At 40.1% G+C, this 12,065-nt stretch overlaps 1 protein-coding gene across 1 annotated transcript in view; it reads left to right on the forward strand.

The window, feature by feature from the left end:
- The window catches only part of PPP6R3 (protein phosphatase 6 regulatory subunit 3), a 3,115,682-nt gene that overhangs the window by 560,051 nt on the left and 2,543,566 nt on the right, over positions 1–12,065 (forward strand). Inside the window, exon 5 of the mRNA XM_044065977.1 lies at positions 605–742. Within this exon, the coding sequence (XP_043921912.1) occupies positions 605–742 (138 nt within the window). The remainder of the gene's footprint in view (positions 1–604; positions 743–12,065) is intronic.

Below are 12,065 nucleotides of genomic sequence, written 5' to 3' on the forward strand. Positions count from 1 at the left end.
ATGACTGCAACATTGACTACAGTGAATGTACTACAGTTGTGTTGCACTTACTATAATTCTAGATGTTTAAGTAGATGTTGCAGTACTTACTCCCACCTTCCAACTCCTCTGTCTGCTCACTACTTGTCTACCCCTTATCTCAATCATCCCCTCTCTGCTTCCAATTTTTTCTTTCTCGTCACTTGAATTCAGGCAACTAGGGAGGTTGTGCTGTCCTCAGAAGTTGACGTCCAGGCATTACTCCGTGGAGATCTGTTGACTAGGGATGATGTAAAGACTCTGGAAATTAGGCCAGTCCACAGACTTTTGCATGGCAAGAAGACCTAAGAAATCAGTTTTGCAGTATTGATCTAGTCTAACAGTTTCAATTATGGTAAATGGGACACAACTGTACTTTCCCTGAAGCTCCTTTGCAACTGGTAGTTACGCATTCCAACTTTTAATATCTTTTAATTTAAAATATTTTGAGCGGATGAGTTTACATCTGGTGTATTGAAGAAACAAATTGAAATGTATAGGATGGTGAGACTGTCAGAATGGACATAGTCCACAATACTTTTTTCTGATTATTTTTCTAACTGGTTGTGACATTTTGTTAATACAGATAGTGAGTTTCTTAAGGAAGAAGGAAGAATTCGTTGACCTTTTGATAAAACACATAGGAACTTCTGCAATAATGGATTTGTTACTAAGACTACTGACTTGCATAGAGCCACTTGAACTCAGGAAGGATGTTTTAAATGTAAGTACTTTATTTTTTTCTATTTTCTACATTATTTTATAACTTTTCTCTATTTAAAATGTTTTTTTTTTTTTTACATTGCATCCCCAAGAAAAGGTTTAAGTCTATTGACTGTGGAACAAAGCAACAATACTTGACAGATAATTTGTCACTGAATACTGTGTTAATTCATTAATTGCTGTGTCGGGGAAAGTGGCCAGACTATTTGGTGCTGAAATGGGTCAGTTTTTTAAAATCTTTTTATTTTAAAATCACAAAAGCTGGTTTAAAAATTAGCAAAAAAATTTCCATCATCAGAACATGTTGGGCGTAAATGTATTATCCAGTTAATGTGGTAATCAAATTATTAGTTTTAAAAAAGGGAACTGCATCTGGAAGTGAGATGCCATGGTATTTATTAACTTACCCATCTCATTTCCCTCATATGGCTGTCCAGTACATGGTCTTTTATGTGAGGTAAATGCTGACATTATTTCTTTAATGCAGCCAGTGCGATTCCTTATCCAGTTATCTGTAATTCCTTGGGTTCACCTTAAAAAGCATACAAGTGGATCTTCAGGAAATGTTATTTTATTGCAGGAGTTTTAAAATAAATTAATAAAAATATCAGAACATGAGAAAACTCTCTGGGCGGTGGTGAGAACACACAATATATGCATCAGTAGTTAGTATATTTTTTGTTGCAATAGTGGTCAGTGGTGGTGAAGATGAATTCCACCAGCAAATGATGATGATGGGAGGAAACTAGGTAATTATCGCTGCCAGACATCTGAGGTATATAGAGAGAGCAATTCATTGTGAGGCATTGGGGAAGCAGGTTGCGTATCACAGTTGAACAGATGTTGATACAGCTCGTCTGGGAGAAGCGGTCCCTGTGAAAAATGTCAAGGTGGCCATTCCTTAATATTGATGATCAGACTTTCAAAGTGTGCACGCAAAGTGGTTATTTGGTGGAGGGAGTGATGTGGCAGGCTCTTTTGACAGCAATGGATGTTGTGATCCCAAATGGTTGTTGATATGGCTTGTCAGGAGAGGGCAGTGCATGTATTTGAGATGAACAAGTTGATGTAATTACTACTACCATTATTTCTTGGGAGTGAATGAAAAAATCAGTCTGTCAGTGACTGCCTCTATTTATTGGTTTGTCTTGTCAAGGACAGTGTGTGTAAAACAAATTGAAATGCAATACTCTGGCTAGGTTTTCTTTTAGATAGTTGCAGGGAATTGTCAGAAGTCTAGCTGTAACAGAACCAAATCAACCAAAGCTAACTGCTTTAGTTTACCATAGGCAATGTCTGTATATTTGTGCTGTACAAGATGCAGAGGAGTGGAGTAAATCTATAAAATTCACATCACTGCTGTGACTTCATCACACTTAATTGATACAAAGCACTTTAATAAGACTATATCTGATTTGAGTTTTGAGCGGGTATGTGTGTTTATGAAAAAAATGTGCATCTTTTGTGTGGGCAGTTTGGATGACTTTCTTAGTCTGGGGCATACCCTGTCAGAAGGGACTTACTTGAAACTTTCATACACAGACAGCAAACTAATGTCTTGTATATTTTCTGAACACAGTGAAGATGTGACTTGTTTTATCTGCTGTAATTACTTTGATACTTCCACAGCATTCTTACAGCATTCTTACTGCAAATATCTCTAGATTCTGTTCATTGCATGCCACCCTTTTCTTTTTCTTAAAGTTTTATTTTTTTTTTTTTTTTATCAAAGCACTGATTATTCTCCCTGAAGTGATTTATACGCACTTATAATATTCAGACAAAATTGAAATTGTCCAAAGAATTCTGAAATGCCACTCAAAAATTCAACATATTGCTTTTAAACTTTTCTTTATTATAACCAAATATCCACATTTTTATCCAGAAATGTTTAATCAGAAATGAGTGTTCCAGAGAGAGAGCCCTGTGGTGTTAGTCATCACCAAAGCTCAACTTAACCATTATAAATATGCTAGGCTGCCAAGCTGCATTAACTAAAACTTCTGTAAGGGGTGTCTATACAACACCTTTTCAGAGTAGGAAAAATGCACCATATGTCCAGAATATATATGTAGTTATGTGTCTTTACATTTGAAAGGAAAAATCACATAATTATCTAGAAAAGTTAACTTTTTTGCTGCTGGAAAGATGCCACCACCAGAAGCATTACTGAGACTGGAGAATGGTGTAGCTAACTTCAGCACGGAGCTGCATTTTATATCTGTGTGAATGGAATACCAGTCCTAGATGCAGTCTGTAATGTAGCATCAAAGTATAATTCTCAAAGTTTTGCTAAGAACTGTCAAAGGGGAACTTGCATGTGTCATTGTATCGGTTCCTAGCAAATGCAGGATTTTCGAGGCACCCAGCAGGGATGGACAGGCTGGCATGTTGTATTTATCTCCATTCCATGAGGGCTGGATGTATTGCGTATGTTCAAAGTAGTGAAAACAATAAGTATCCAGAATACTTGCAGATTGATTTTCTCATTATATCAGAAGTAAAGCCATATTTATTTTTCCTGTCACTCAAAAGATATCACCATTAAAATGTCATGCATTGCTAGTGTGTTGTAGCGACCAGTTTTAGTTCCTTAAGGGTGGAATGTCATTTTTAAGGGTATTTTGTACTTGACCATCCAATTGTAATTTCTTGGATGTTTTAGTCATAACTTTCAAAGGAAAACTGAGATGTCCTTTATGTATAGCTTACCAGATGCATAGTTTGTTAGGCATTTGACAGTGGCAGTCTGGTATGTTGCTGTATACTTCATTTCCTTGAGTTATGAGTATATAGACTTCTGCTAAGGGTGAGAAATTCAGTACATGTCCAGAATATTTCTCTACTGAGTTGACATTACATCAGAAATTAAAATTGTGTATGTACTGGGAGAAGGAAATTTTTTGTTGCAGGATTTATGCTGTTTTTTTAGATGTGCATGTCTTGACATACATTGCAGGAAGATAGTTGTATACATGACTTCATAACTGTAATCACCAGCTAAGAACATCCTATAGTTGGAATTCGTGATGTATTTTTTGAGAACTTTTGTTGAATTTGCTTGGTTTCATAGTCTGTATTTAGTTGCCACTAGTACATCCACAAAATGATGTCACCCCCACCAATTTGGTTCACAACAAGTATACACTTGGGCAGTGTATTTTCTAACTGGCAAATTCAATATTTATATGACTCGTATCATTAGACTTTGTTCACCTCCAAATCTACTGCAATTTAAAACTTTACTAAAACCCACTTAACCAACAACTGGATATGTCCATGTAGGGCTCCTGATTAATCCAGTATGTTTTCCTAAGCTGAATTTAGATGCGAGTCTCTTTTAGTAGTCATGCACAAAATGTATGACACAAATACCTTGTGTAGTTGAGTAGTATAATTCTAATTACACTAAGTGTCCTATATTCTAGATTTCCGGTTATGTCTCACTCTTAGGATTATATTGTATTGTACATTTGGCTGTATTGATCTACTGTACTTGTATGTATTATTTTTTTAAGTGGAGCTTTTCTCCCTGGGCCTCTGCTGATACTGGACTTGCGTCCAGTCAGACTTTCCCGGTTAACAAATGTTAAATAAATAAATACATACATAAATAAAATAAAAATACTTATTTCTCAGAAAAAAACATTTTGTCATTAGACCTAAGCACCTATGGCAACACATGCGGTGTGGATGAAGTGCATATTCTCAGTAGGATGTTTTTTGTCAGGAAGGTCAGACTGCTTAAAAAAGTACTAGAAATAGTACATTTTTATACTTTTTTTTTTTGGAAAAACAGTGGGTGGAGTTTGTCATACAGCAGTTGCGGGGAAACATTTAATTGTGTGCTGGGGTGGAGTGTTTCAGTGGAGACCAGTCAGAGTCCGGAATGAGTTACTGTATCACTCCACATCCTTCGCCTTGAGTTGTAATTTGTTTTACTGTTGACTTGTGTAGTTGATTAACACTGTAGAATCTGTACATATTGAATTCTAGAGCTTAATTGGGCTATTTTGATATCTACTTGAAAAGACTGATAGTTACTAGTGTAAGTGATACAGAATACCTTCACGACCAGTGAGTGGTTGTGGAGCCAGTCAGACAGCAAATATGTCAGATACAGGGTAACATTTCTGAGAATGTCAAAACTACCACCCTAGTTATTAGAGCTATGTTAACTGGTTATAAAATGAGGAATGTAAGTGAACTTGACAGTTGTATGGAGTTTTGGAATGTGAAGAGAAAATTTATTTGATGTACTATATGAAGTATAAAATGGTGAAATAAAGTGGGTTTGTTAAAGACATTTTGGGTGTACCATTTATGAAGTGTCTGCCATTGTCAGAATCTGAACTCCAGTATCTGATGTCAGAGCAGTCTTGACTGAGTTTTTGAATTGCTCTGCGAAAGACCATGTGTTGTGGAATCAGTGCCATTGGGGGAAAAAATGTCTGTAGATTGGACAATTCTGTGGAATAGGGCAATTTGTAGGCGACTTCAAAGCACTTGTATGGTTTTGTGAGTGTAAAATACAGGAATGCAAGCAGAAAGTGCATTTCTCCCTTTGCTCTTACTGCCTGCCTATTTTCTGCCTCCTTTAAGTCTGTAATTGTTCACCCATTAAGGGAGCAAGACTGTGCTGGAAGGGGCCATCATGTAGGTGGCCATCAGGGGGGGTTTGGGATTAAATTTTTATTTTTTTATTCCATTTTTTTTTTAGCCCTACTCTCATGTGTCCACCCAGTGCAAAAAAAAAAATATATTTAAATTGCTATTCATACAATTTTGATTTATTATTTGCGGTAAAATCTTGACATTTTATAATTTGTTTGGGGGTGACTGACAGAATAATTCTATGCTAGTGATGCAGATGTCCTTCATATCAATGTTGCAGTATTCTTTACATAAGGGATCTCCTGCCAAGGATAGCTCAATGTCTGTCCAGTATAACAAAGTCTTCAGATCTTATAGGTGCCATACATCCCATGTATTCTCTCCGCACAAGGCATAGAGCATAACTGTAACGTACAGACTCAAACACCCAAACTACTTTGATATCAGTCCAAATACCATTATCAACCATCTGTCTGAATGCCCTTCTGCTGTTCTGGTTGCCAAGCCAATTTCATACAAGTGCCGTGTTGGCATTTTTCTCTCTCCTTTTTTCAGTTTTGTCATGTATTTGTTTTCTTTTCATCCATAAAGGGGAAATGTTAGTGTGGGAGGCCGATTCCCCATAAAGTGCCAGTGTCTTTTTTTTGCCTGGTGCTTCCCATGACAATATACAGTCCTCTGTCAAATGTTTGTCCCCAAGGCTGACAGTAGTTTCTTTGTCCATATACCTTGAGAACCAACAACTTAAGCTTTTGGCTTGGGGGGGGGGGGGGCTGTGGTAGAATCTTTCTATCCCGATGGCTAGCAGTCTGCCAAGAAGGTGACTAAGAGAACTAGGCCTGATCCAGTTGATGTCCAGCCTCCCCCCGTACATCTCTCTAAAAGCTAGTGAAATTCCTGAAGAACATCCGGTGCTTGCTTTATTTTCCTCTACTGTGACCCATCTGAGACTAGCATGGATCTAAACTCTCGCATGTACTTGTTGGCTTTTTCAATGTGTGATCTGAACATTGAGGGAAACCTTGGCAGATTATTTCCGAGGGATCGAAGGGGGTTCCTCAAATTTTAGTGCAGGAAGAGATCCCAACTATCATTACTGAATCTTATCAAGGATCTGAACCTCCAAGGATACTTGAATGGCTGTGTTATACTCTGGGTCTGTTCAATGCTTTAATGGCCTTGAAGCCTCCTCAAGGGGTGTCTGTCCCTGCCCCTCCTTGGTCTTCCACCCTGTTGAGGCCTAGGGAATTGGATCTCTCAGGTGAGGACTTTGTATTCTGGGGAGGAATCCCTTGCATACTCCTCTCAAATTCCTTCCGCTTTAGACTGTGGTTCGGAAGTCCTTGGTCCAAATTCCCCCTTGGAAGAATTATCCTTTGAGGATGTTATTGCTCATATGATGGAGTATTTTAATTGTGATTGCTCCCAGGTCTCTGACATCCAAAAGGGGGTACTATAAGCTCCTACAAATGGAATCCCCCAAGCCGTCTACTGTTCCTCCTGTTTTGGAATCCCTTTTAGACACTTTTACTGCTGTCTCTGTTGCTCTGATTTTCATCCTCCTGCTCCAGGAAACCTGACTGATTCTGCAAGTTGCTTGAGGATTGCAAATTTTTGTTTCAAGTGCCCCTCTGCTGATCCTTCAGTGGTTTCAGCCTCCTCTGATAAGCCCTCTTTGTTGCCTTTTGCTAAACTCCTTCCTTCAGATAAGAACAATCTAGCTATGGAATGGTTGGGTAAGAAAGTTTATAGTGCTGCCATCCTGTTTTTTAGGGCTATTAATTACCAGACCCACATGATCAGGTATGTCTTTGTTCTTCTTTCTCTGGTAGCTAATGTGGTGTCTGACCTTTCTGATTTTGGTAGGAAGGCTTCAGCTTTTTCTCTTCTTGGGTCCACTTCTCAGGTTGCCAGTCACTCCATAAAATGCAGCTATGATGCTGCTGATGCCTCTTCCTGGGCTGCTGCCTTTGGTTCTGTAGTGAGGCTTTATTCTTGGATACGTTTTCAAGCTTCACCTGATTATATTAAAACCAAGGTTTTGGCTGCTCCTCTGGATAGCAAAAATCTTTTAGTGGCAGCTCCTGCTGACGTTTGTCCCTCTAGGATAAGGGTAAGGCCTTGAAGGAATTCTGAAATATTTATCTTCCCTATTCCTAAGTTGCAGAGGAATTACCCTTCTGTCTGCTTTTTTTCATAGGCAAACCTGCCCTCCTCCTAACGGTAAGGGATCTAGATGCTTTCCTCCTGCTAAATCCACTTAGGCTTATCCTGAAAGGAAGACTTCTGAAATGATGGAGTCTGTCTCCATTTTGATGTTTGGCCTTCCCTTCCCTCAGCCAGGTCCCCTTGTCTATTCATCTGTCTGTCTCTTCCAAATTGGCATCAGATTACCTCAAACTCCTGTGTGCTTTATTCGTTAGAGGTAACCTCCCCCTCTTCTAGGCATTCCTCAACCTCCTGTAGAACAGCCTCCTCATTTCCCAGAAGTTCTTGCATTCCCATTTGGATCAGGGTGCTGTTCAGCTCGTTCCCCCCACAGAGGTGAGGAAGGGGTTTTACACCAGAATGTTTTTAGTTCCTTGGAAGGAGGGTACTTGAAGACCAGTTCTGGATCTTTCTCGGCTCAACACCTTTCTCAAGGTTCCTTCTTTCCGGATGTTGTCCTTTCAGACCTTGTTTCCTCTTTTTCTTCTTCCTCAGTCCTTTGTTGTTTCTCTAGACCTCAAGGAAGCCTATCTTCATGTTCCCATTCACTCTCTTTTAAGGAGTTTTTGTTACCTTTGTTTCTTCCTCACACTTTCACTTTCCTGCTTTGCCCTTTGGCCTTTCTGCTGCACCAAGGGTGTTCACCAAATGCCTTGTTGCTGTCATTGCTTTTTGTAAGATAAGGGGGTTACAGATTTTTCCTCATCTGGATGACCTGCTTATTCAAGCTCCTTCTTCCAGCAGTCTGTTGCAGGATCTCCAGTTTACCACTCATCTTTTACGTAGTCTGGGGTTCACCATAAATCTTACCCGACACCCTCTCAGGATCATCTATTTCTCAAGTGCAGGCTTTAGACAGTTCGCGTGCTGGCCTCTCTTCCTGCTCCCAGGGTTCTCTCTCTGGCAACCTTCTTCCAGTTCCTTCTTCCTCTGTCCTTTCTCACAGGTTTCTGGGATTTATGGCCCCTACTATTCCCATGCCCCCTCTTGCCAGGCTCCACATGAGGACATTTTATTGGTAGCTCATATCACTTTGGGTTCTACTTTACCACCCCCTGAAGTTTTCTGTTCCCCCAGTTCTTTGTCTGAAACTCTAGCTTCATCAATACTTTCTCAATCCAGGGCTTCACCTTTGAGCCTTATGTTCCTACTGGAGAACTGTTCAGATGCCTAAGATTTTGGGTGTGGAGCTTCTTGTGTCCTCCTGAAGGTCGACCATATCAACGTAAAAGGGATGAGAGCCCTCCTTCTGACCCTGTAAACTTTTCATCCCCGGCCCCCTCAAAGTCTTCACAGACAGTATCAGTGTGATGTGGTACATCAACAAGTTGGGGGGTATGAAGTCCTAGCTCCTTTGCAGGTTAGCTCTTCAAGTTGGGATCTGGTTGTTGAGTATCAAATGACTCAAGTGGTTTACATTCCTTCAGAGCACAGTCTAGTGGCAGACTTTGTGCAGTTTCAGAGCACAGGTTCACGAATGGGTGCTTTGCAGAGATTTGTTTTTGGACATAGTCCATGAATAGGTTATTCCTTGGGTAGATCTTTTTGCCTCTCCTTTGAACAGACAAGTTGCAAGTCCTCTGACTTGAAAAGTGGACACTCTTTCTTTCTTTCCCTTGGAAGGGTATGTTTCTCTATGCCTTTCCCCCATTCTCTGTTACTACAGGTTCTGCACAAGATCAGGCCGGACTCTCCCAAAATCTTACTGGTAACTCCCTTTTGGCCCATACAGCATTAGTTACCCATTCTTTCTCACTTGGCCAGAGGCAGTCATCCCAAGTTAATTCGTTGGGTGGATCTTTTCGTACAAGAAAGAGATCTTATCCAGCCCCATCTATCCACTCTTCAACTAACATTGTGAGTGAAAAGGGTTTGATTCCTTTTAGGCACCTCTTTTCTGATGATGTGCTTTGGGTTCTGCAAGAGACCAGGAAACCCTCTACCAGAAAGTCATATATATCAAAATGGAAACTCTCTTCTGTCTAGTGCTTCTCGCCATCAGGATCCCCTCTCTGTGGAGGTTCCTCTGGTTCTCTCTTATCGGTCTGAGTTGCTGCATGCTGAGTTTGGCATGCTGTTTAGTTAAAGCACACCCCTCTGCAATTTCTGCTCTACTATCCTTGAATCCTCTTTTGGTCTCTCTGTTTGAGGTTATGTTTTCTTAAAGGCATTGTTCATATCGGACCTCCCAGACAGCATATTCTACCTTCTTGGAACCTTAAATTTGTATTTGAAAAATTGAGTCTGGCTCCTTTTGAGCCTGCTTCTTCAGCTTCCTTGTAACATTTTACTTGGAGGACTGTTCTTGTTGGCTCTTCAGCCAAGGGGGTGTTTGAACGTCAGGCTCCCATGGCTTTTCCTCCTCTTACAGTATTTCCACAGAGACTGGGTGTCTCTTCAACCTTATCTTTTTATGCCCAAGGTAGTTAGAGTTGTACCTTAATCAGTGTATTCACCTTCAGTCCTTTCTTCCTTCTCCAGTCTGCCAGTGAGAATGTTCTTCACCCCTTGTATCTGCATAGACAGCTGAGGTGCTATTAAGACAATTTGTAATTCTTAGTAGCTTTGTTTCTCTTCATCCCAGGACTTTGGGTTTGGCTGTATGCAAGACCACCATCTGCTCCTGTATTTTCTAATGCCATTTGGTATTCCTTTCATGGCATAATTCTTAATCTCTAAGGGCACATTTTACTAGGGCATTTGCCTCATCTGGTAATTTTTGTAAGGATTTGGATACCAGTTCCATCCTTGAGGCTGCTACTTGTTCCTGTGTTCATGCTTTCACTAAGTATTGCAAATTAGATGTTTCCAGGGCCAAGGTAGATTCTGCCAGGGCTGTTCTGCACTAGGTTTGTAGAGGGTTTTTTTCTCTTCTTCCTCTCAGCCTACTTAGCTCTTGTACTCTCCCATATGTAAAAAATACTGCAGCAGTGATATAAAATGACACACAACAGTTGTGTAAAATCTTACCATAACAGTAGATGTCTGTCTTGTCTCTTTTGCAGTATTCGATCCTTCCTTTCTTCACCCTCTTTTTCTAGCTCTTGTCCTAAGTTTTTGTTGCCCTTCTGGCCGAAGGGCCCTGGTTTCCTTTTCCTTCTGCCCTTTTTTCCTTCTGGATGTACATGTTCTCATTTTTCCCTGATATTCTGTTCCTCGAGGTTTTCAGTTGTGAGAGCTTGCACCCGTATGTCACCTTTATGCCGTACGCCTTGTGCGGGGAGAATGTGTGACGTACGATGCCTATAAGGTCTAAAGACTTTAGTAAGCTGGCCAGACGGGCTGTCCTTAGCAAGAGCTCACCTAAAGAATACTGCAACAGTGAAAAGGACAATTTTGCATAGCTGTACTTTCTTGGTAGAACAAAAACAATGTAATGCTCTAAGATGATCCAGTCCTTCTTTTTCAAGACCGGAAGGACTTGGCCACAGACTCTTATATTGCTAAGGAAAGCTTTCTGAGGTTCTGAATCCTCCCTTCAAGTAATGTACTGGCCTTCTTTATTTCAGCTGATGCCTGTTGCTGCTTAAGGAACTTGCAGTGAAACTACCTCTGGTTCCTATTATGATTTTGTATCATTTGCTGACCAGACACCTGTAAACCTCTTATTTACAGGTCAGATATTTCCTTTTAATTCTTTATAATCAACACTCTCTTTTTCTACATGGGCTTTTGAGGCATTGCGTTAACTGTTGATAGCTCTGTATTCAGTGTTACTTTCCTACCTTCATTACACATGCTCTTGTTTCTTTTTTGCCTTCGTCCTGTATCTCCCAAATCTTCACCAGATCTTCTGCTTTTCTTGCACATTTGACTTCACTATCATTTCTTCTCCTTGACCTTCTCTGCTACTTTGGTTTATGCTCTTATTTTCTCATTTTTTTCATTTGTTCAACATTGTGCATCCTGCTACCCATCTCAGGCACTTAATCTCCATCACCTAAAGCTTCTTCAACTGCTCTGCGTTCATTGCCCAGGTTCTGTGTCAAAGTGATTATACCAGTAGTTTGTACCTCTATATTTTCAACTTCTTTGGCATTCTTCTGTCAAACATTACCCCTGGTAATTAGTGCCAGCTGACTGTGATACCTCTGGTTCTAGCTTTGACCTCTTCATTTGAGCTTCCCTGCTCCTCAGCCACCTCTGCTAGATACTTAAAACTGTTATCCTTTTTCCTTCTATCCCAATTTTAAGTTGCTTCTAATTTCTCATGTTTGCTGCCATGACAACTCTCGTCTCTACTCATTTTCATCCCATGTGCTTTCAATTTTTTCACATTCTGCATGTGGTTCAACATCATATATATAGCAGCTTTGTTGATCTCTCCTTTCCAACATGTTTACTAATTCTGTCTATTCCCAGAATGAACAGCAATGGGCTCAAAGTTGAAACCTGATGTGGACCTAGTTGGCCTGGGAATCCCTCTGTGCATTCAAACACTGTTTTTTGCTTGTGCCATTTGTTCCTTGTACATAGCCTGCACTAATTCTACCAATGTCTTC

The sequence above is a fragment of the Protopterus annectens genome, chromosome 3.part0 (genome assembly GCF_019279795.1).
Source record: "Protopterus annectens isolate FY-2018-M chromosome 3.part0, PAN1.0, whole genome shotgun sequence".
NCBI lineage: Eukaryota > Metazoa > Chordata > Ceratodontiformes > Protopteridae > Protopterus > Protopterus annectens.